At 40.0% G+C, this 26,100-nt stretch overlaps 2 protein-coding genes across 3 annotated transcripts in view; one reads left to right on the forward strand and one right to left on the reverse strand.

Annotated features, from left to right (window-relative positions):
* The first annotated feature begins 394 nt into the window (after positions 1-394).
* wdr5 (WD repeat domain 5) lies at positions 395-16,585 on the forward strand. Its single transcript, XM_063211031.1, has 14 exons — positions 395-560; positions 2,097-2,242; positions 2,647-2,755; positions 2,919-2,992; positions 3,136-3,225; positions 5,444-5,533; positions 10,747-10,830; positions 11,111-11,166; positions 11,263-11,309; positions 11,428-11,503; positions 12,489-12,522; positions 12,728-12,802; positions 14,231-14,318; positions 15,419-16,585. The coding sequence occupies exons 2-14, from the start codon at positions 2,162-2,164 to the stop codon at positions 15,517-15,519; spliced, it is 1,005 nt and encodes a 334-aa protein (XP_063067101.1). The 5' UTR covers positions 395-560; positions 2,097-2,161; the 3' UTR covers positions 15,520-16,585.
* A 5,996-nt stretch (positions 16,586-22,581) lies between these two features.
* The window catches only part of rxraa (retinoid X receptor, alpha a), a 147,066-nt gene continuing 143,547 nt past the window's right edge, over positions 22,582-26,100 (reverse strand). For both annotated transcript variants that reach the window (XM_063211033.1, XM_063211032.1), the window contains exon 11: positions 22,582-23,956. In XM_063211033.1, coding sequence (XP_063067103.1) covers positions 23,809-23,956 — 148 coding nt within the window. In that variant the 3' untranslated portion in view covers positions 22,582-23,808. The remainder of the gene's footprint in view (positions 23,957-26,100) is intronic.

The following is a 26,100-nucleotide window of genomic DNA, read 5'->3' on the forward strand; positions in this document are numbered from 1 at the left end:
GATGTGACAGTAAGTTTATAATGAACAGTGACACCGCTTAGCTTTGCGATGTGAAGCCTGTGAAGTGGTTATTTACGCAGGGAAACCAAGACGACTGCTCAACCGGTATGTAAAGTTACGTGCGCTTAAAAATTGACTTGTTATTTAAAAAAATAAAAATTAAAAATACTTCCAGAGTAAGTGACAACGTGTCATCTGTGAAAATCCTGTCTAAAAAGAACTAAAAAGATGGCTAAAACGAAAAAGATTACAGTTTCGTTGTGTGTTTTGTAGTTGAAGTCCCTGAGTCTGCGCACTGCGGCACTAAAGAACTTCCGGTATGCCTGACCCCAGCGCAATTGTAAAAAGTGCCTACCGCTGAGCCACTCATGCGCAGTGTGTTCAGACTGCCACATTCCCCGCCGCCTGAGGTTGACGCCGTGGAGAGGTGTCTACCCGCTTTTACATTGTGCAAAACAAAGCGAATTCTATCAAAAAACTAGGGAAATATCACCAAGATCAACGTATCCTCTAGTAAAGTACAGCCTCTACCTTGACGTGCGACCAAGCATCGGCTTACCGTGAGCAATGTTCTGTTGTATGGTTTATATGGATGAGGGAGTACATGTGCGAAAATGAAAGGGAAAAAAAAGATTTACGCTACCTTCGGTACATCGTTGTTTCATTGACTTACTATAGAGCTAATGATTGTTGACGTATTTTTGGTGGCATCAACCAACGATTATGGTAGATTTACTGGGGTTTATTAATTTGGAACTGGTGAGTTGAATCAAACAACAGGGTAAATAAATCCCATCATCTGAGCTAGCTAGTTAACCACAGGCTAGCAACAATACATCAGTGTTTGCTAGATTCCCAGATTCACGCTCCCATCTCATTACACTCCCATTTCATCTCGCTCCCACTAGCCAGACTAACGGTACCACCGCCATATTGATGTTAGTTTTTTGTTTCTAACCCTAACCTTAACCCTAACCCTAAACCTAACCCTAACCTTAACCCTAACCCTAAACCTAACCCTAACCCTAAACCTAAACCTAACCCTAAATTGCTTGTATGTGGCAGTATATGATAATACGTGAAATATAATCGGGTGGGGACCGCAAGTCCGGGAGTGATAGAAACACCGGGGACCGCACGTCCGGGAGCGAACTCCGTTGGGAGTCTCAGTCTGTATGCCGTTTGCTATTAGCTTAGCATTTTATAGTTCCCAAATGTATTGAAGGCCTGAAGTGTTGAGCCGATATGTTAGCTAGCATTGCGAGAGTACATTGTTTTTACTCGGGCATGCAAATGAACTTAAAAAGTACCATGGTTTTGATGTATAACCAGCAAAATGGAAGATGAATGTATATGAACATTTTACTTGCTGGTTGACGATGGCAAACTGGCTACAGCTCACTCACACCAGCAACTCGGCTAGCTGTGGTAAACACGGTCTGAACATGCAAACTATTAGTGAAATCCAATAGTGAATGTAACACGTAGCAGACATTTTAAGAGTGTTGCCAAAAGTCGTGAGCATAAAGGTAAAGCGTTGATTGTGCGAACATAGCGGCGAAGTGTTGGGGGAAACGTGGGAAGCTTGCTAGGAAAGAGGTACGGTTAGCTACCAGTGCAATTCTGCTGGTAAAGAATCTCACGTATTGGCTAATTCTAACTGCTGCACGTCTCATGTGGTTTGTTATTTGTTGCGGCTACCGGTAGAGGAGTGATCACCCCCATAGTATTTGTTTTGCACACCTATTTGTCGTAATTTAGGACGTCATATGTATTTAGAATCCGGCTCGACACAAGCTGTAGGGCCTAAGCTAGTTGCATGTATTGTTGTGACGGGATATTAGACGTGAAGGAATGTGCTAACCACTCCGCATTTTGATTGACCTATTAAACAGATTAAAAAACAAATTTGACGTACTCAATAGTGCAATGCAGTATCTCCTGTGTCAGTGTTGCCCTGTCATCTTCAAGTGCTCTGGCACATCCTCCTTGATGGGAATAACCTGCATACATTCTCAAATTCTCTTCTGGCGTTTGACTTATTAATAATGCGAGTCTGATCATGTGCTCTGCTCTCTGTGATTCTTTTTTGGCAGTCTGGCTGACGTGCAAACACTTCCAAAAGGGAAAAAAAATAACAATTTCTTCTAGCTCCATCGCCATGGCAACAGAGGAGAAGAAACCAGACACTGAAGCCTCTAAAGCACAGTCTGCATCATCTGGCTCTGCCAGTCAGAGCAAGGTACTACATTAATGTCCACCTGTCTGGTTATGTGTCTGGGTAACACAAGGCTGCTTCGACATTTTAAGTTTTAATGAATTTCACAGCTGGACCGTTTTGTTTTTGTGTTGTGAGAGGAGCAAGGTATGGTGCCTTAAGGATAATAAAATCCATATTTCAGGAGATGGTATTTTGGATTTTCATTAATTGGATTTTTTATTTTATAAATTTTTCCTTTAGTTTAGAAGTAGCACATCATTTACAACTGTTTTCTGGTCATCACAACCCATCACAAAACAAATGTTTTTCAAAATGCTATTACTGTTGGTGTGAACAAGAACGACTGGTTCAAGGTGCTGGAACTTGCACCACCAAGGTGCCATAGCCTGTTTGCAATCTCATTTTCTTTTCTCTCACTCGACCAGTCGGTACCAGTGAAGCCGAACTATACACTGAAGTTCACGTTAGCTGGCCACACGAAAGCAGTCTCCTCAGTGAAGTTCAGTCCCAGTGGCGAGTGGTTAGCCAGCTCATGTGAGTATATGAGATTTAAAAACCTCTGTACCCTGTAGAAATGTACAGTGTTCAGTTCTTTTATAACTCATTACTGTACACATGCTGTTACTTTGTAAAGGAATTATGCCTTATGCAAGCAAAAAACAAAAGGTAATCTTTCAACTACGTCTTATTTGAACAGCGGCTGACAAGTTGATAAAAATATGGGGGGCATATGATGGAAAGTTTGAGAAGACAATAGCTGGCCACAAGCTTGTGAGTATAATTTCCATACTATACTCCATTAATACATATTTTCACCCAGCATAGAATTCTCCATTCAAAGAAAGTTTGCACATACACTTGATATATTTTGGCTGTGTTATTCATTATGTCTGAATTTATCTTGCGGTTTGCAGGGAATATCCGATGTAGCCTGGTCCTCTGACTCCAACCTACTGGTTTCTGCCTCTGATGATAAGACCCTGAAGATCTGGGATGTCAGCTCGGTAAGAATTATTTGTGCTTTTGTCTCACGCACAGTGGCGCTGAACGATTCATTGTGACATGGCCTCTTCAGAATTAAAATAGTCTTCACACCTGACTTTGATTGGCTTGAAATGATCCAAAACATTTACCTCTGTTGGTTCTGAAATTTTGTGCCAGTGTGAATACAGGCCATTGGAATTTGTTGTGGATCAAACGGGTGAGCCAACTGAATAAGTGGTGTACCACTGGTGGCTCATTTGAGGTGTAATGGCACCCAACCTTTGCCTGGTTCTCACCAGATGTTTGTGTGTGCGTGCGTGTGTGCCTCCAAATCCCCCGGTGGCGCTAAGGCGAAGCCAACAGCTCTCCCAGACCTAGCTGTGGAGCTCACAAAGCTGAGCAGAACTACACAGGTTGGGCAAGAGTCCAGCAAACCCAACCTCAATTTTCTCTAAATTAAAAGAAAATTATATTGAAATGAACAAGGTTCTAGAAAAACAGTTATGTTGTCACACATTGACATGGAAAATGTCAGAAATTATTTTCCAGTGTGAAATTCACCCCATCACTTTCCTTCCCTGTTGCAATATGTACATGCATCATGAAAGTCATTGGCGCAACATCAAGAGGCATTTTAGACTTGAACGATTCATTAGTCTGTAAAACAGTCTACATGTGTATGTCAAACTTAACAGAACAGTAGCTGTTTGTCAGAGACTGGTTTTTTTAAAGGCCCAACAAGCAAGTTTGAATATTTCTACAGTTTCTCTGACTGTTCTGAAGAAGGCCTTTGTCTCCCCCTTGTGTCTTCCTGAAAATCCAGACAGTAGTGGAAATGTACATGTAATGTAATCTCGCCACATTACGTTAGAGACTGCGAGGAGTGCTTTTGGCAAGTGGGTGTTTTTTCCTGCCCACAGACCATGGAAGTAGTTGTGAGTTAATCCGTTTCTATTTTAGTTGTGTTGGTAGAGTAGAGTACTTTTTATTAATCCCGAGACATATAAATATGTAAACATATAGCACACACTTGAGTACTGTACAGTACAGCAATCATCCTTACATTAGTTCACATGCGCAGATATGCACTCTCACACATACACAAGACACACACGCACGCTCACCCTCACACATACACACACAAGTTGCATAGCCATGGCCGACCTCTTCAAGCTTGGAGCCCATCGAATTTGTGACACTAAGGCTACGTGCCCACGACAACGATAATGGTAGGTAAACATAGAACATTTCCACAGATGTGCCTATCGTGCCCACGGCGACGGCGTTTTCTTGAGTTCAAAACGCAGAAAACATAAAGGCCCGCTAAAGTGAAGATCTTGAAAACGCTCCAACCTGTCGTCGCCGTTGGAACGACTCAAAACGCAGAAGTGCACATGTTTTTTCTTAGCACACGCACCTGGAAGGAATATAATGTAATATTCACTCTGAATATCCTATAGATATGCACGTTGCTATGTGTGTCCATGGGTAGTATTAGACAGATATCCACCCTGAAACGCCCGTGGGCACGCAGGTAAATTGTGGAGAGAAAAAAAGCGCACTTCTGCGTTTATGACTTAGACAGTTGTCGTGGGCACGTAGCCTTACATAAAACATTACAAAATTACAACCAGTTAAAAGTTAATAATAATGCCCTGTAAACAAGAAGCATCACTGCACACTTTTTTTTTTTAGGTGAACAACGCGTTTCGCCTTGTGCTTCATTCAAGTGAATCTGACGAAGCGCAAGGCGAAACACGTTGTTCACCTAAATAAAAAGCTGCAAAATTAAGTCCACCAGTGTGCGGTGATCCTTCTTGTTTACTGTGGATTACTGATGACTGCACTTAACCAGCACCTGGAACCTGGCTGTGCATAGGAGTTTCAGATCTTTAACAATAATACCATTAGAAGGATGGCTGATACACAAATTGGTGTGCATGACATAACTGGTAGAATGTAAACGTTGGTACCGTTGCATTGCTTCCAGTGAAGACACCGTATGAGGCAGAAAAAAGGAAGTAGCAGGAGAGTTTGTTGCCTATTACTGATTCCAACTTCATCACTATGGTTACCTTCTCCTAAATTGACCTTAGTTTGAGTTGCTATGGCAACGGCAGACATCTTCTCTTATCCCATACTGCTAAACAAGTAAGTGTGCACTTCAGTGCTCATTTGAGTTCCTTGAGCACAAATCATTCTTGTGCGTCATGTCTCTTGCTTTTTTTTTGTCTGTAGGGCAAGTGTTTGAAGACGTTGAAAGGCCACAGCAACTACGTATTCTGCTGCAACTTCAACCCCCAGTCCAACCTGATCGTGTCTGGCTCGGTGGGTATTCTCATGCCTTGAAATGCACCGTTCACCTCTATTAATGGCTTCTCTTTCTGTGCTCGTTTTATTCACATGGATTAAAATTCCATCTTTTGCGATGACTGATTTCTGGTAAGATGCTGCACCATGAATCAAAAGCCTAACATACTCTAAATATCATCCCAAGCAGAGATGCTCCGATCACCAAAAACCTTAATCTGCCGATCACCGACCATTGCCGATCACAGAAATTATTTCCTATTTTTTTAATAGCCTATTAATTATCCTTATTGAATACCATTTCTGCCCATAAACCAATCAATCTTAATTTGCACATGTCGCTTTCACAATGTAGGCCTATTATTAGGCTATTATTATTATTATTATTATTATTATTATTATTATTATTACCTCCGCCAAGGAGGTTATGTGATCGCCTGAGTTTGTGTGTGTGTGTGTTCGCACCTTGTATGTTTGTATGTATGTTCGCTGCTGTTTCACAGCCTGCCACAAGGTGTCCGGGTGAGCACTGAGCATAGAGGTAGATGGTAGAACAGACACGGATTGCTGTGAAAAGGGGGGCGGGTGTATGTTCTACCTCTATGAGCCCCAGCGAATATTCCACGGATTTGCCTGTGCCGCTCTCAGCAAATTAAGGAACAGGGATAGTCTCGTTTGCCTTAGTTTGCCTGCTTAGGTTGATAATGCTGTCGAATTACTTGCCATTGGAAAAAGTTCACAATGCTGTTGCACAGCGAGATGGACAATGACCCCGCAGAACGTTTAGGCTCGCAATGCTGTCGAATTAATTGGGGTAGCCCGTTGGCAAAAAAGGAATGTATGATTGTGTTCACAATGCTGGTCAAATTCATTTCATCCCCTTCGCTACACTTAAAGTTGTTTGTGTGATGGACATGGGACCAGACCGCCTGACAGCATGGTGCTGCGCCATTCTCAGCAATAAGGAGCAGGGAGGGACTCCCTACGATTTGGGACTCTATCCTTTGCCACCAGCTCCAATACCCAAGTGCATTCATTTTCACTTAAAAAGTTGCACATCAGCAGGCAACCGAGGCTACACCCTCGTCGTTGAAGTTAACAAACAATCCTGTCAAATGAATTACCGCTGCCAAAAAATACGTATGAAGTGTAAGTTCACAATGCTGTTGCGAAATGGACAGTCAGACCGCAGATCGGGTTGACAAATGCTGTCAAATTAATTAGACTGCCGTTGCCAAAATGTGGAATTTGTGACTGCGTAGTTCACAATGTTGGTTAAAATCATTACACCCCCTTTGCTACATTTCAAGTTAACCCAAGTTGTTTCCAAGATGGACAGTTGCCCAAATAGGCTATGGAATTTGTGACTGTGCCAGTTCACAATGCTGGTTAAATTCATGACACCCCCTTCGCTACATTTAAAGTTAACCCAAGTTGTTAACGAGATGGATAGAGACCTGACAGCCCGACAGCATGATGCCCGTGGACAGATTAACAACTGTGAATAATTTTCAATGAGCTAAATGCGGGGAAGGAAATGCAGAGAGCGCCAAGACCACAGTGGCCCGGAGGATGCCTATTCTCGTAGGCAAATTAGGTCTAACAGTTCTGTTGTTTTAGTTGACGATGTTGGTCAAAATCATTAGACTACATTCTGTTCACTAATCTACAGTTCCATTCCAGCGTGATCACAAAGCTTTCTCAAAGCGGGATGATGTTAAGTTACGCACATAGGTCTGTATGGGACTATGTTGTTAAAATTGCACTAGGCCTATAGGCTAATAAAATAATGGTTGTGATTCTGAGAGGGATGTAGCCCATCACGTAAGGCTGACATGGTAATTATAAAAAAGATAGATATAATTTGGTTACAACTTGACTATTTAATTCTCTGAACACACTAATGGTGTGTATAAACCTGCATAAATGACACCACATCATTACACACAAGTATCCTATGTGTCTAAATACAAACTGAACTTCCTTGGCGGAGGCCTGCACACTCTGGGTGCATTTCTAGTTATTATTATTATTATTATCTTTCAGACTAGTGTTGGTAATATAGCCTACTAGTAAGTCTACAGTATTAATCAATTTATAAGTTATTGCATATAATTACTAAACTATTTAAGATTGAATTGAAACTGAAACATTACATCAAATAGTCTTCTAGATACGAGAAAAAAAAAACCCTGTCGCTTTAAATGAGCAGCCTTGTGAGGAGAGCCCCTCCCCTCTCTGTCACCGTCCACAGCTGTAGTGCTCCGCTACCATTCTGAGTCTGAGCTCTCTCCCTCTCCCCTCATCTGTCACGGTTTGGTGTTTCAGCGACTATCAAACTAATCGACTGACTGTCAATTACAACTTTGAAAACAATAACGTTGACATGTTTGTGCTGACAACGTGAAGTTGTCGCGTGCTGACCGATGCAACTACACAGGTTATAACATAAAATGGCTAACTGGCGAGGAGTAGTCAATCGCAAATTACATTGAAACTGAAACACTTGATTAGGAGATTCTACATTCACAAAACAAGAAAAAAAACTTCACTTGAAAGAACTGGCAACACGCACAACACAGCGTGTCTGCGAGGAAAGCCCCTCTTTCTCTGTAACACTGTCATGGATTGTAGAATTCCCTGCACACAGACTCATTGAGTTTCACCATCCACTCTCCCTCTCTCCCTCTTTTGCTTTTTGGTGTTGCAGCGACTACAAACTAATGAACTGGCTGTCAATTAGGCTACAACTTTAAAAACAATACCGTTGATATGTTTGTTTTGGAAACGTTTAGTTGTTGCGTGCTGACTGGCAACTTCCATACAGGCTGTAACTCAAAATAGCAAACATGGCGAGACTGACAAGTCAGGGAGTCTTGAGAGATGGGACTAAACATGTCCGGGAGATAAAACTCTAAAATTAAAAATTGCAACAAAATTAACTGGAATGATGGAAGAAGAAGTTTTGTACAATAAAATATGATGTTTATATTGTTTTTTTTTTTTTTTTTTTTTACACATTGCAGTCAGTGTGTCATCAGTACCTTCAAAACCCCATGTCCGAAAGCAGGATTTAGAATTTGACAATACCATAATAATTGGTTAAAATGAAATATAACAAACATCATAGCTACTGTCATCAAGTATTTTGGATAATTAATCAAACTATATGTATGTGCAATGTTTTATAAACCTTTTTATATACTTTTTAAACTATTGAACATGTGTCCGGACTTTAAGTCAACACCGTAAGATTATTTTTTTTTAATAGAAAAAAATCTACCATTATTGTGGTCAGCTCACACTCTAAGCAGCCTGGTACTGCTTCCTGTTTGGTATACATGCCATGGAGACACTGTTGTTAAGGTCACGTTTAATATTTGATTTCATCAATGCATCTTTAGGAAGACCACCTATGTCACAACCATAATGTGTCAACACCATAATGCATGAAATGTATAAAGGTTATTTCAGTATTTTGTATAATAAAAGCTTAGAATAACTTTATTGGCAAGTCCTTAAGCAACTGCTGATGTACCAGATGATTTCTGTTAGAAAACCATGTGTTATTATGAAAAGTGGGTTGATTTGTCAACTCCGTAAGAGTCAACTCCATAAGATTTTCTTATGGAGTTGACATGCAAAATTTTATGGAGTTGACAAATTCACCAAAAACTACTCAATATGCTAATATGATATTCTTTTCAAACATGGAAACAGGAGGAAAAGTTATTTTAGGATATTATATGTATATTAATGTGCATATAACGCATAAAACTACAGAACTTTTCGATATATGGACAAAAAAGTTAAAACTAAAGTTTAATTCAAAACAAATACACTTTTTAAAAAGAGAAGCTTAAGAATGTAACAAAACTACAAAATAAACTGTGAAAAAACATTTTGCACTAAATAGGCTCCAAAAATCAGACCAGTTTGTCAACTCCATCAGTTTTTCTGTCAACTCCGTAAGATTTTTCTCAGCACTTTCAGGTGTTCCTGTAATATTTTGGGGAAAATGCTAATTCTTTAATCATTTTTTTTGTTTTGTTTAGGCAATAAAGGGTCATTAGATCTATACCACTATGTATCTTAACCACTTTAGGTGTTTTCCTCATGGTTGCAAAATAAAAGATAAAGTCTGAAAATGCCAATTTTTCGAACTCTGTGTGTTAATAACAGTCTTAAATTAAAATTTAGATATATGTTACATATTATTGTACATCAAAGTAACTAAGTATCATTACAATACAAATCGGAGCTAAAGATTCTTCTTGGACTATTATAATAATTTAATTATGTACTTTTCTTTTGTCTGACGGAGTTGACGAATATCTAGGTGTGAAGGTAAACATGTGAATTTGTTAAAAATGCCTTTTTACCTGGAGCCTGTATTTTTACATGCCTTAAAACTACACATCTTAATCTATATGAATATATAACCATCAACAGCATATTCTGCATTTTCAAAATCAGGTTTTCAAAACGCGTTTTGTCCCATCTCTCAAGAATCCCTGATTCGCAAATTACAAGCGTCATGTAAACGGCGCATGGATCAGAAATTCAGATCATTGATGATGCAGATATGATTATGAGTGGTGAAAATGAAGGGGGGAATGCCGAAAAGTTATAGACAAGCAAAGATGCCTTCTTTTGGTGCAGCAGCTGTGCAGAGCCAGCGCCTACATGCAGCGCCAGGTGTAAAGGCAAAATGGTTGCGTGAGGAATTTAATATCTCTCGATCAGTTTTTTGATCGGCATGTTTTTCCGATCACCGATCAGGCTATTTTTGGCCATTATAGGCCGATCATGATCGGCTGCCGAGCGATCGGAGCACCTCTAATCCCAAAACGTTTATGCTGTGTTGTAAGGTTTCTGCTGATCTTGCATAACTTTTGGGATGATCATTTATTATTCGTTCTTAACCTTTTTTGAACAAACGCCCCCTGGGCCTAATCATAAGCCCCATGATCTCATTGCAAGCATGCCAACTCCCCTCTTAGTATTAAAAACAATAGAGTTGACTAATGCCCCTCAATGTCAACTAAAGCATCGCCTCCTCTCATTTGTATGCTTCACAATTCCCACCTTAGGGGCCCCCAACGCCCTCTGGGGAGCCATAGTGCCCCCGCTAAGAAACAGTAGTTTAGGAAGAAGGGTTTATTGTCCTTTTGATGTGAAATCATCGAATTAAGTGGGGTTTTTGTTTTGTTTTTTCCCCTTGACTGTAGTTTGATGAGAGTGTGCGTATATGGGACGTGAAAACAGGGAAGTGTTTGAAGACCCTGCCAGCACATTCGGATCCGGTTTCTGCTGTAAGTTTTCCATTATATTCTGTGATGACACCTTTTCAGGTCACTGGGGGCTCGTCCCTAACCTCCATCGACCCAGTGTCCACCCTCTGTTAATCAAGATGGCTGAATTTGTGACATTGTGGGGTTAAGGGGTACATCAATGATTAACAGTAGCTTTACACAAGTAGTATAAGCACATATTTTACTTGTACCATTTGGTGCACTCCAATAGAGCCTTTCATTCAAGAATTGGCAGAGAATTTTCAGGAAATGTGTAAGTGTGTGTCTTTTTTTCCCCCAGGTGCACTTCAACAGAGATGGCTCTCTAATTGTGTCCAGCAGCTATGATGGACTTTGGTAAGTGTGCTCATTTCCCCCAGACATGAACTGTCCATTTTCATTTTCACCTACGAGAAATATGACTTGCGTGGGTTATCCGTTCTTTATTTGCAGTCGAATTTGGGACACAGCGTCTGGCCAGTGTCTGAAAACACTCATTGGTAAGTAGCTACTGGCTTTGTGTGATGTCAGTCATCCAACAAAGTCCTGTTGTATTTATTTCAACCTGAAACAACATGACTGTGCCTTATGAAATGTTATTGTTTATACTTGTTATAGATGATGACAACCCACCCGTTTCTTTTGTGAAATTCTCCCCCAACGGTAAATACATCCTGGCGGCGACGTTGGACAAGTAAGTAAGATAAATGGAATGTAAAGCCAGCATGCAGAATTACTACCATCCCATTTTGGTTTTGAAGGCTATTGCATAGTTTAAGCTTGTCTGTATGTTGCTTTTCTGATTTCACTTGTATTCATTTCTGGGCTTTCGGAAGTGAATGCAAGTAAATAACTTGAGCAGGTAGCACATGCCCTAGGCCCAGAATGTAGCAGTTTCAATGTCCGTCGTTTACACTCAATAATAATACAAACTAGACATGCAGTGCAATCAGAGGGAACAGACCTCCGCCAACAAAGCTTTTTGATAGAACATTTGACCATGTTACACCGTAACTTTTTCAAGTCTTTCTGCCTTGTTTCTGTGAAGTTACAAACTGGGATGTCAAAATTTGCCCCATTTCCCCAATGTTGAATAATCTTTTTTAAAAATTCTTGGACACCGATCGTCATCCGGATCACCACCAAAATTGAATCACCTCTTGTCATTTCCAACAACTCCACCAAATCTCACCAAAATCCGTTTATAACTTTTTGAGTTATCCTGCTGACAAACAAACAGACAAAACAACACGACCGAAAACACAACCTCCTTGGTGGAGGTAATAATTGTCATTATATACACAGTATCTCAAATGGTCAAAACCGTCATATAGAGATGCTATCAAACCAAACCATGCAGTCTACATTGTGCACCTTAAGTCTTTTTACAAATTCTGGTTTGAAGGCTTGGTTGGCTCCCACAAAGATCCTTAAAATTTGTCTTGTCAAGGCCACTTTTGTAATGAAGTGTTTGTTAGCCACTTAATCCTTCAGGCCTACCCTTGTGCTTTCTTGTTCCCTGTGTATGTGCTGCTGTGCACCCATTGGTCTGAGTTAGATTAGCGCATACGACAATACATTTAATACCCACACAAATTATATGTATATTGCTGCTGTTTGTTGAGTCGTAATAAGGCAATATCGCTCCACATTTTGTGTGTGTGTGTGTGTGTGTGTAGCACTCTCAAACTGTGGGACTACAGCAAAGGAAAGGTGAGTTGAAATGTTGCTACTTGAATCTACTTTTGTCTCTTCAGTTTTCGTTTAAAAATCATTGCCATAAGTAATGGTGTACCTGATCTAGAACCCATTTTTATTTTATCAATCGGAACACAAGATTTCATGTTTTTACATATCCTCTACATTGCAATTAAATGTCATTTTATGTGCAGTTTCTCATCTATCATTGTGTTTGCAGTGCTTGAAGACATACACGGGGCACAAAAACGAGAAGTATTGCATATTTGCCAACTTCTCAGTCACAGGTGGCAAGGTATGTGAGCACCCAGCACCACCCCTGTTGCATGCCAGTACACTTCCACAGTACGTTTGGGATGGGGGTTTTCCAATCAGTTTTGCCAGACAACCGGCAAAGCAGCGTATGAGGGAGGGGTGCGAACATTTCGAACATCTATGATCCAGTCTGCACCTTGTGGTCGGGAAATAAAATGAATTGCAATAGGTCAGTGCGACTGGCGAGAGTCCCATTTGAAACATGAATGCGGTCATGACTAAATACGATATGGGAACATTTTTTATCTCCTTTTTGCTCCCAAAGCAGCTAAATAAGTGCTACATTTTAGTACTACCGTTTAACTTCTTTACTGACTTACCATCTCAGCTGCGTGTAAGCAGCTGCGCTGCTGTGAAGGCTGTTGGTGTGTTTTCAATGGACGTACAAACACAGACATGTACAATGGGCAATCCTACCTCTGCGTTTGTTTTCCATCAAAAACCGAACATCATAGTAGGTGTTAGGGCTGGGTAAAAAAAACGATTTAATCGATTTCATTTAAAATGTACATAATCGATTCACAGGGCACAAGGTTGTTTTTTTGGGGTTCTTTTTCTTTTTGTTCTTTTTGTTTAATTTAAGTCTATGGAAAATACCCAGTAGGTATCAGTCAATTAGGCTTAGGCCTACTAATTAAAAATGAGCAATCTGTTAACACTGTCAAGCCACAGCTCTTTGATTTTTTTTCATGTAAAAATAGGCTAGCACAGCATCTTTTGGGGGAAAGCCTGCCACCAAGAGGGGAACGGATTGAATCGATTCAGATTGAATTGAATCGTGATTAGTCGATTTAAAGCCCCAAGAATCGGAATCGAATCGATACAGGAACGTGGCTGTGATACCCAGCCCTAATAGGCGTATAATAATGATGATTGAATAATGATCAATTCAGCCATTCCAGACTAGCCTGACTCTCACCAGACCTTTGTTTATTTCCACTGACTCAGCTTTGTGAGCTCACACGAGTGTCTGGAGAACCTTCAGATTACCTCTGATCCCGAACCAAAATGCAGTAGAGCCAATCAGGATTGCAGGATTTTAAGAGATGTGACACAGTACAAATTTAAATGTAGTGCAAATGGGGTAAATAAGTTACAGTAAGCTACAGTTTTAACTATATTTTCGAATCTGTGAGTAGTGAAAGTAGCAGCTCATTGAAAATGCCAGACAATGCCAATCACATGCAAAGATCTAAAAAAACAAAACAAAAAAAACATGCCTTCGGAGACCTATGCCGTAGCTCCGGATCAATGGCGGAACCCATACCTCTGGCAAGAGTCAGGTTAATTCCAGACCCTACGAATGAAAATTAGGAGTTTTGTAAGACTAGGCAATAATAGTCTTGGCCTTGACTTTGGTTGGGGATGAATTCTGTGGTGGTAACTTGTGATTGCCTCTCTTCAACAGTGGATCGTCTCTGGCTCCGAGGACAACATGGTCTACATTTGGAATTTGCAGACCAAAGAGATCGTACAGAAGTTACAGGGTCACACAGGTAGGCAAAAAAATAGCATACGTTTTTGCAACACATGTTCACTAGCCTGGCCATCTCGAAAGGGGTTTTGTTTGTACACGCAATAAGGAAGAGTTTTGTTGCAAAATTACGTAAGTTAAGCGACTTTTGCATTTTATGATTGGTACCTTTTGAAACCTGTATAAAATGCATTTTGCAATGCAATGCCCAATACAAAAATGTAAGAAGTGCTCCACAATGGATATACATAGTTTTGCAAGAAAGCTCTTCAGATTTATTTTTTCAACCAAATTAAGCTTGGTTACTCTCTCAAACTGTTCTCCTGAACAAAACACGGTATATACTACCCTACCATTTCAGAACGCAGTATCTTGAAAATGAGTTTAGACCGGAAATTGGCTTTAAAATGCCTTTTTCTTGTGTTTAAAAAATGTTGGTCCAACTTTGTCCCGTTTCAGAAAAAATATATAAAAAACAATTTATACTGCGCTTTTTTGTTTTAAGAGCTTACGTTGTACTAGCCAAGAACGCAGTATATCACACAATATACTGCACTTCTCCATTGAAACCGTGGTTTTGGTGTAGACAGTAATACCACAACAGAACACAGTATATTGATTTTTCAGCTAAAAAGAAATGAGAATGTTTTTTTTTTTTTTTTTTTTTTTCTTGCGTGCATAAATTTCCACCATGAAAAAGTATTATATGGAAGTGTCATCACCACTTTACCTCCAACACAGTTGTGTGGCCAGAAAGGAAACTTTTTTTCTCAGTTTGCCAGTACGGAATTATACTGCGTTCTGAAATTGTAGGGTAGTATAGCCCACATGTCTTGGCCTCAGTGAAGACATTCCGACTGCATCATTAGTAATCATGTGTTTGTCTACCAAGCACCATTGTCATTGCAACATTCAGGACAGACAATAATTTACCAACCTCATTTAAACATGCATTAGCTTCTTAACAGGTTTGTAGGAATTGCTTTATGTTTCTTTCAGTGAGCAGATACTGTCACACTGTTAATCATAAATCATAAAACTCATTTTTTTGTTATGAACTGTATGCTCCTCAGTGGTTTGTTAAGCACACCCTTCCCTTTCCCCTGCTCTTTTCCATCCCAGATGTTGTCATCGCCACTGCCTGCCACCCCACAGAAAACATCATTGCCTCAGCAGCGTTAGAAAACGACAAAACCATCAAACTGTGGAAAAGCGACTGCTAAACTCCCAAGCGCCTCCTTCGCCTACTGGGAAGCACCATCATTTCCGACAGGCTTGTTTTATTCTTCTTTTTTTTGGTATGTTTTAATTTTGGGCGGTATAAAAGAAAAAAGGAACAAAAGAAGAAATGACAGAAGAACTTTGGCAGATGGCATTCTGGTGTTTGCGTCAAGGTGCCAGAAGACCGCATGAGCACACACTTGAATCAGCCAGTGATCGCACAACTTTCCTCTCCTAACACACCTGGTTAGCACCATTAGCTCCTACACACACACACACACACACACACACACACACACACACACACACACACACACACACACACACACACACACACACACACACACACACACACACACACACAGAGCTCTCTAAAACCTGATGCTGGTGCACTACATTTATCATGCTGTGTTTTTTCCCACCTCTACATATTGGAGAGTGTTTTTTTTGTTTTTTTGCTTCTCCTTTTTTATACTTATTCCTGTTCATACATCTGTATGGGTTGCACTTCTGGCGTTTTCCCCACCTTAAGCAGACCACCTTATTCTCGTAGATAATGCCCTGCTTTCGCTCCAGGCAGCAAATGAAGAAAACACAACTCTTGTCTATACTCTGGACCTGCAGCAAGTCGCTTTCCATGCACTATGATCTCATGTATGATTTAGTCTTTGTTTTCTTTTCAGTGCATGCACTGTACAAGTACAAAATCCACTCACAGCAAACCACTTGACTCCCCATCCTGAAGTGTTCTCTGTGTCATGCCTGGTTTCTTCCATCAGTGTTTTGGTAGTGCTCCCATCAAGTGGTCTTTTTTGTTGTTGGTGTATTTGTCTTCAATTTGAGGATGGGGAAGATGTTTGAAGTGATGTAAAACGTATTTGTTGGAAATCTCCCCAGTCACACGTACACCAGTATATTCAGCAGAAATATGTTAAAATGTCATAAAGAACAAGCCTAAAAATGCACCCAGCCAACTGGTACTTACAGTGTAACAGCATATGAAGGGTGTCTAGCGTGTCTTAGTCATTGTAAATATAGAAGGGCATGAAAATAAAGATTTTTTTAAAATATTTGTTTTCTCCTTAAAAGGTATTAGTTAATCATAATTTATGCTTTTGTTCATGTTATTTGTACTTGCTATGTAGCGTTTTGCAAAGGATTCATTTTTATTTCAATATTAATACTGGCAGATTTCTTAGTCTGGACATCCTGCGTCAGTGACAGGTTTATGTGAGTACATGTCCCATAATGGTAATTTTGAAGACTCAAAACAATTTGTTAAAGTTGCCTTCGTGTATCTTTTGTGGGCAGTTCTGCTGGATGTGCTACACAAGATGAGATGAGTAGTGTGACTTGCACACTTTCTTAATTGTGTGCAATTTACCCCAAGTGGATGGACTTTAGCCTATCCATACCTACACACACCCAGTAGCCCAACAGAAAAGAGCCTTTTCTCTTCACCGTACACAAGTGATCACATGTGCAGAATGTTATTCATTTGTTCAAATTATTAAAAGGTATTCAAAAGGGAAGGGACATTGGCCAAGACCACAGCCAAAGGCTTCTTCAGTTCTCGGTAGCTTTCATTACAGTCTAGCCCCGTGTTGAATTGGCTCTTTAAACAGTCAAGCTAGTTAAACGAATGGTTACGAAATACTTTGCGTCAACTGTCAAAGTATGCTGTTCTTCTCAATCATGGTGTTTTGTTTAAGAAAGACAGTTTTATTTTAAAGTCTTAACCGTTTACATGGTCATTTCTGTATATTATTTCCCTTCAATAGTCAGATATATACGTACAGATGACCCATTTGACATACGCAAGCCTTGCATTCTCTGGTGCAACAGATTATAATGACTTGTGTAGTTTGCTTTTTTTCGATGCCTGGGATCTGAATCCTCGTTTCTAGTCATCACTCACGACTGACACTCACTGTTTTGACGTTTTCTTTGGCCTATTGTGCATCGAGAGCTGTGGAAAGAGCTGCATGATTGACACCTCTTGTACTATATTCAGTTGCTCCGGATATAACCTGTGACTCAATAAAAAAAATCTTTCTTTTTTTACATGTACAGAAACTAGACTCCTGATTATTATCTTAAAGCTGTGTCCTCTTGCATTTGAAATCCCATGTTGTATTGCACAATCAGACAGCATGGATACTTCCCCAAAAATGCTCGCCTGACATAAGGAGACAATTCTATAAGGCTATATATGCATCAAACGATACACTCGTAATGGCCAATAATCTGCTGGTGGCAATTGGAAACCACACCTAGGCTCCCCTACGATAAATTCTGTTCTACAGACCATAGGTTCTTTCTAATATTTTCTAATATCGTAACTCTCATTCTCCCTTGCTCACTCCCCTGCCTGTGGACTCGTGATGAGGACAGAAATGTATTGCAATATCTTGAAATAGAGCAGTTGTAATCATTTCTCATTTGCAATCAGGGCGTCAGTGTCACTGAAACGTGAGGCCGCATATTGGATAGAAACCATTACATAGAGGTAGAACATTTGGCTAGAGATGACCCCGCCCCCTTTTTCACTGCAATCCTGACAGCCATTATTTGCCATTATTTTATATTATTATTATCTTTACAGTGCACCTTAAAGTAGATATTTAGCCTGACATTTCAAATTTGGTCCTTGATTAATGTCTCCCTCCATATTCACACGGTTTTAGTATTTTTTTGACAGAGTGGGCGTGTTCTCCATTTATTTGCATTGCTTTCTTCACACTGTTGCCCTCTGGCAGGCGCTACAGATCCATGGCAGCCAGAACCAATAGAATTAAGACTACCTTCTTCCCCAAAGCTGTCATAACACTGAACTTGCATGAATGTGTTCACTTATCAAGGACTCTGTGCACCTTTTAGGGACACTTAAAATGTCAATATACTTTGTATAATGACAATTAAAGTCTTTGTATTTGTATCTCACTTGTGATATGGTCTGCTGTGAATCAGAAGTGTGTCCCACTGTTCACATGAGGTGGGAGGTATAGGTCTTTACTTAACTGATCATTTGGATAAGTAATTCTGAGCTTGCTTCAGGTCAAAGAAGCCCCAGACCCTCAGCTATGAATGAAAAGAAGTAGAGAGGGTGGGGCGTCTAATCAGGCTATGGATAACAGCCTTCAATATGAAAAAGCAGATGTCCTGTATCTCCTATCTTGAACAAATGGGCCAATTTGGGTACTGCCATCATTGTTAACTTCAACTTTTAAAAACACACCGCAACACATTAACATTTTATGTTTTTAATACTTTTCCCATCATTTTCATGATGAAGGAACATCGAAGAACAACTCACAAACAACAGATGACTTTCCATTAAAAAAACAGATAAAAATATAAATGAATGAAAAAAAAGAAAGAAATGAGGACAGAAGTTGTGGCAGAGGAACCAAAAAGGCAAAAATACAGGCGAAAGACAGGCGTCAGGTTGTCACGGGCAACCACTCACAACCTCTGAACTCTGAGAAGTCTGCTTTCACTCCTCTTCAATTTTTTTAAACCCCAAAAGAAACATTTCACACACAAATTGGGGGAGGGGAGGGGTGACAATACATCAGCTTAAGATAAAATTACATTTGTACAAAAATAGATCTTTTTAGGTGTCCTTTTAAAATCATTTTCCCAACATTGTTAGAACATTTTGAAATGTATTTTCACGCATGATGCCAAAACAATGATTGTGCTGGGCTTGATGCATCTGTTCAAGTTTTTTTTCCTTATCCTTTTTTAAACTAGACACGTTTTTTCCAAGACTTTGAGGGACAGAATACATTTTGTTTGAATTTACCAGGGTTGTGTAGTTTGACAAATAGATGTTTTTTGTTGTTATCATGATGACTTGAGCTATGAGAGCTTCAGAGTTCAGTTTACTCTGTTAACAGCTGGTAGGTTTTTTTTTTTTTCATTTTAATTATTTTTCTTGAAAAAGCAAATCTAGGCCAAACAATACAATTTTCACAACGGATTATGAAAACTTCTATCAGTTATAAATATTTCCACAGTGCAATCAGGCCTGGTTTCAAAATTTGAAAGTATTTTTGTGTCTCCTTATCTACCGAAAGTCATGGGAAACACTCAAGGAAACCCAATTATATATATATATATATTTATAAATATACACATATACATATAAACAAAATATAGCTTTATGGTATATATAAAGCATTTCATTATGCATTCATTCTATCTATGCAAATGATTCTAAATTAGCGCAAAGGACACATCTGTAAGTTTCCTGCAGGATAGAGTTAATGATTTTTTTTTTTCTTTGTTAGTGATCTCCATTGCATATGGCTTTAATTTACCTGTGGTCTCGAACTCAAGAGTTAACCTGAAAAACCTAAAACCAATACAATGACACATAATGAAGGACCAGAAGAAAATGAAAGTGGAGATGAGCAGAGAAATAATAATAATAATAATAACAAAACAAAGTTGTCATTTTCAAGACAGCACTGCTGTGCAAAAAAACAATCTGAGGTTAATGTAACATGAAAAAAGAAACTTCTGGTTTGTGTGGGTGTGTTTGTGTGGGTGTGTAGTCTATGTGGTTTTGGTCAGGAAATAAGTTGAGAATTGGTTCTGAGTTAAGCCATAAGCAGGGCATTAATGGGCTTTACGCAATAACCAACTGCACATGGACCCACAGATACGTAGATCTACACTACAACACGTGCTTGAGCCAACTTGTTTCAAAAGTTCATGTCTTTTTCCACGAAAGTATGTTAGAGACTTGTTCAACAAGCAATTAAAAACTCCCACACTGTCAGATGCTACAAAGAGACAGTATGTCCTGAATTATTGTCTATTGCTGGTAAGTGAACAATTTTGTCCAAAAGTGCCAGTTGTTTTTTTCCAATTTCATACTTAAATGTTTTGGCTGTTTGTATCTCACTTGTCAGAAAAAATGAATTTGTTTGTATAGCTGGACAACACAAGAACAATAATAGGCCAGCCCTAATCCTGAAGACCTGTGTCCCAGACGTCACAGAGCGAGAGGCAATTGAGGCACATGGGACATCCAGCACATTCGATGGTCTGCCTTCAGACCAAGTTTCTTTCAGCTGTCCCGTTTGAAAGGTTACGGAGTAAATGGAAACAAAATGAGCTCACAATAGACAATCTTTGGGAAACAGAAGATGCATAGTTGTACAGCAGCAGAACCGCCAAAATAATGGTACAGGAAAAGAATTGGAATGCAAACCACGAACACGAACATCTTTTTTTTTTTAAATGTTAAGCGCGGGCATTGTGATCAAGCCACTTACCAAATATTTCACATCATACAACTATACAATCTGTCTTGAGCAATGCACCCTTATCTGAAAAAATGCAGCTTAGGGGAATAAGTTGGCAGCAATCATGGATCTAGTACACTGACAAACACAAACTGATCATATCCCTGGGCAGTCATGGGTAAGCGGTTAAGGCGTCAGACTTGAAGGTTGCTTGTTTGACTCCCGACTTGCCAGATCGACGGGGGGGGGGGGTAATAAACCGTTGCTCTCCTCCATGACTGAGGTACTGCACCTGGGGCATGGTACCGACCCGCCTTACGTCTCCCTTAAGCCTCTTTTCCACTGCCGGTTTTGTGGTAGGCCTACAGCTCCACACAGCATGTATCGGACTCCTCTTTTTCGGTTGGGCACGACACAGCTCAATTGAAGAGCAAAAAGTGTAGGCCGAGTCGCACTGTGTCGAGCTGTAGGCCTACCAGAAAACCGGCAGTGGAAAACAGCCTTTTGGGCTGCCCTCTTGCACGGGTGGCATAAAAGCAATTTCGTTGTGTGCAGTGAGCACTGTGTGCTGTGGAGTGCTGTGTCACAATGACAATAGATGTTTCCCAGGTGGGCTTCCACTTTTAGGTTTTTTTGTATATTGAATTTTAAGTGCTTAAAAGAGACTGGCTCTTCAGAGGCAGCAAGTTGTTTTTTTGTTTTTTTTTTAAGAAAAGAACCGCATTTGCCTCACTGGCATTAAAAGAACTCAGTGACAGGAGCTCTTGAATTGCTGCATCACAGATTGCACCTAACTCATCTATAAACGGTCAACAACCTAACCAGGGCTGCCATCTCAACAACCCAACAACTCAACCTGTTGGTTTGCGACACCAACAGACATGATAATGTTGACTAAGACCACACAAGAAAATGCGAGGCTCATAATTAGTTGGAGGGGGTTCAGTGGCGGTAAGAGAAGTGGGTGGTGGGTGAACAAAACAAAAAAAAACTTCAAATGACAAGAATGACAACAGAATCAAATCAATACTGAGTATGGTGGTGGAGGTGGTAGTGGGGACCCCACAGGTAAACGGGATCTAAAGCTAAGAGACTTGCGCAGCATCAGCAGACTGCCATGATTGTTGGATTGAGGTGTGTGTGCACCTAAAACCACTGGAAGTGGTGCAAATACTTGTATGTGTGGGTGTGTGTGCACTGCATTTATAGGTAAGCCAAAGACCAAACCAACAAGCATGATTCCAATGATAACAATTGAACATATTTGATTTCACTGCTTGTTTTTTGTTGCACTTGCTATTAATAGTAGAGCTGACATCTGTAAACATTGCCATTAGAAACTGAGAAATGTCTCTCTGAGGGAGCTGTGACACATTGTACACCCCTCTGTGCCTGGTTGTGGAAACAAGTCTTTCATGAAAATGTGTTTACTGTATTTAAACACTGGGTGTACCTAAGAAGCTGACAGCATGAATGCATATTCACTAACCATGCTTGGGGGCCCTCAGGGATCAGTTGACATGAGAATGCGAGCTGAGGTTGGGCTAGGTCTTGGAGGAAGGCTGCCAACTCCCTGATCAGATGTGCCGTTTGTGGTCTGCATAAGCCCCCCTTTGGATTGATTGAAATTCCTGAGGGGTGTGTGTGTGTGTGTGTGTGTGTGTGTGTGTGTGTGTGTGTGTGTGTGTGTGTGTGTGTGTGTGTGTGTGTGTGTGTGTGTGTGTGTGTGTGTGTGTGTGTGTGTGTGTGTGTGTGTGTGTGTGTGTGTGTGTGTGTGTGTGTGTGTGTGTGTGTGTGTGTGTGTACACAAATTCACAGTGTCACCCAATGGTAGGCAGTCTTGTCCACGCTGGTGCATAACTGCATGTGTCTCTGCTCTGCCTGTGCTACTTCTGTCCATCCCTGTTTGTTGCTGCTCTGCTCTAAATGTAAATAGGAGACCTTCACATAGGTTGCTTTGGGACCTGAATCTGGCAGCCGTGATTAGAATGGCTGTGTCAGACATTCTCCTTGAAAGAGGCGTGCAAATATACGTAAACCAAAGAGCACCCCAGCACAGAGCCACAACCCCTCCCACTCCCCCACCACCCTCCTCCAGATTTGCAGTCAGGATGACCCTGCCAACAGGCCCAATAAAGCCTGCCAAGTCTAAACTTGAAACTAGAACATCAGACATTGACAAAATTAAGACGTCCCCCGTTGTTCTAATTCTGTTGTCCAAGGGAGAGAACAGCTGCATTATGACCACAAATTGGGGTCGTGCATCCACAAAACTGTGACAATGACATTGATTTTCTAGTGCAGATTCTTGAAAACCAGGCAGGAATAAAGAGGAGCTCTGAAAAAAAGATGATTTGCACCGATGCAATTGTCACACGTATCTTCAATATCTTCAGGGTCGTAAAGTTTGTGTTGCTGTAGCAATGAAATCCCTTTCTTCTCACCTCAAGATGTGGTCGAGCGACCCCAAACATGTAACTCCTTGAAGCAAAACCAACACATACAGCCTGTATTCAATTACCCGGTTTGTAGATAATGACATCATTGACATCCTGTGCAGTCCTTGCTGCCAAGATTTTTCTTTTTCACAAAAAAACATGCATGTGTCTCTGTATGTTGTCTCTCACCAGTGAAGTACATACTCGATGTCTCGCTTTGATGATATTTAAAGTGTTCCTTTCAGTTACATCAACATTTTTGTTCATATATATAGATATATATATATATATATTTATATACCACTTTTTGTACAAGGTATAAAACAGACCCTTTGATGTGATGAAATTTGTTTTTAGGAAATGTAAAACGGAAAAGGAAAGATTTCTGACTTAAAAATAGGTCCCTCACAGCGTCTGCCTTCTCAAGACGGTGTCCAGCAAGAAGTCATTCTCCAATAGTTCAGTCTTGGGAAACGAAGCAGTGCAGGAACTGAGTTGGGGCTGGTGCTGGTAGGGATCTCAGGGGCATGTTGGTTCTGGTGGATGGCATGGTCAGGTGGGGTAATGAGAAGGTGGTGGTGGGGGTCGAGGATGATTATGTCATTTGGTGCGGTGCCTCCAGCATCTCCATGAGGAAAGTGTCGATGGGCGTGTCACCGATGAGCTTGAAAAAGAACAGGTGCTCCAGACACTTGAGGCCGATGGACCGCAGTGCTGGCAGGCGCAAAAGCAACTTAGCAAATCTGAAACGCATACACATGGAGAGAGAGAGAGAGAGAGAGAGAGAGAGAGAGAGAGAGAGAGAGAGAGAGAGAGAGATAGATGGTTATGCAAGAAAAGGAAATGGTGGGTAAGCAATAACTTCATCACATTCTGCGTTTTCAGAAAAACTGTTCTAACTCACCTGAAGAATTTAATACAGTACTGAATTAAATAAATGGGTTTTAAACAGCATGAAAAGCCACTCGTGCATTATATTTTGAAGGAGATCTTCGATTACTGCCACTTAGTAAGGACAAATTGCATTCTCTACTATGTTTTAACAGTTTAACTCCAACATAAGGACCAGCAGGACATAAAATGGCTGGCTTTTGGTCAAGACCTGTCACACTGTAAGCACTACAGAAAGGAAAACATTGAAAAACATGACAAGGAATACACCTACCATTTAAGCTGGTGAAATCATGTCCAAGATAGGAATCAACACTGTTTTTATATAAAAGCATCTCATCGGTTAATGCTATTAACTGTTAAGTGTTGTTCTTTGTTTTGTTTTTAGTCTTCCTCGACATTTGCTGCCTTCTATTGTCCCCGTCCCAACTCTTTTGAGACGCGTTGGATTTACATATTCATGATGAATATCCCCCAAAACAATAATTTTGGTCAGTTTTGATGGCTGATATGTTTTCTTTGTACCGTTCTCCAACTAATGTCAGAACCAGACTTTTTGAAAATGGCAGTATTTTGTTATTATTCACAATTAAGCTTGCGTCCCAACTTCTATGGAGTTGGGGTTTGTATTTTTAGATAATCATTGAAAAGTACTCTAATGCAATATGTATCTTCTATCTTCAGAACACTATGGGTGATACACATTTCATTCTGCAATTCCACACAATGACCATAAGGTGGTAGTAAAGTCATCATATGGAGGGAAAACAGAAGTCCAGAACCAAAGTCCTTCCCCATAAGTCATTTCACTGTGTGGCCATCTTGGCGACGCCTCAGGGCAGCTATTTTCAGATTTGTAAGACCATGGGCATCTCATAATGAATGGGAAAACAGGAATGGGACAACTGAGCAATATACAAACCATATTTTTTGAATCGCAATGAAAATCAGAGTATAATCCCTTACGAAAATCGACCATGGTAAATCATGGTTTTCATGTTTTGTTTTGTTTTTTTTAGCATGGTTCGGCACGTTTACAGTTTTTCTCGATTGGTTTGGCTAATTTCTCAAAACTGAGATGACATTCTCAAAACAACACGGACAAATCCCCAAACCAACTTGCAATTTCCCAAAATAGATTGGCATTTTTCATTGCTTTCATCAGATATCAAATGCTTTGTACATTTCTCAAATGTTTAGTACATCTCTGCAGATGGCTATGTACAAATACCCTTCAGTTGACACATTCAGCATACATTTAGCACATTTTCCAAATAAATTGACCTTGCTTATCTAAACGAATAAGACAATTCTCAGTGTAATGGTTGCCCTCTCCAAAACATGTCAGCATTATTTCATTGTGTAAATCATCATATGCAAAGTGGTCTACACAATTCCCAAGACAGTCAAGGACATCATATTTTAAGAATTTCATTACATAGTAAATTCATGACAGTGTTCAACAGGTCAGATGGTATTGTAACTTTACTAGTTAGTAGAAAATAATTTTACAACCGTGTATACTACAGTTTCCTCTATTATTTGGCTAATTTCTTGACATTTTTTCAAACAACATTCTGTTTTGAACAATTGCTAGTTGCTTTGGCATTTGTCCATGTTATTTTGAGAATGTTATCTCTGTTTTGAGAAATGAGCCAAACCCATGAGAAACCTGTGATATATGGGCATTACTTTCTGCATATGAATTTACAGTAAAGAAAGTTACTGATAAATGTCCTTGGTAAATTGTCTGTGTTGTAAAACTTCAATGGTTTCACTCACTTTTTCATTTTTATACATAGTCGAAATCTGTTAGCTGAACGTATAAAACACCTAACCATTTTGACTGGCATTGCTTACACAATGACAAAGGGACAATGTATTTTGGGGGTACTGATGATATATGTGGGGAAGAAATTTAGTTTTGACACATGGGTAAACTGTTTTGGGGGTGATATGAGCAAGTGATGAGGATCCATGTAGTTATGCTGAAACA

The sequence above is a fragment of the Engraulis encrasicolus genome, chromosome 11 (genome assembly GCF_034702125.1).
Source record: "Engraulis encrasicolus isolate BLACKSEA-1 chromosome 11, IST_EnEncr_1.0, whole genome shotgun sequence".
NCBI lineage: Eukaryota > Metazoa > Chordata > Actinopteri > Clupeiformes > Engraulidae > Engraulis > Engraulis encrasicolus.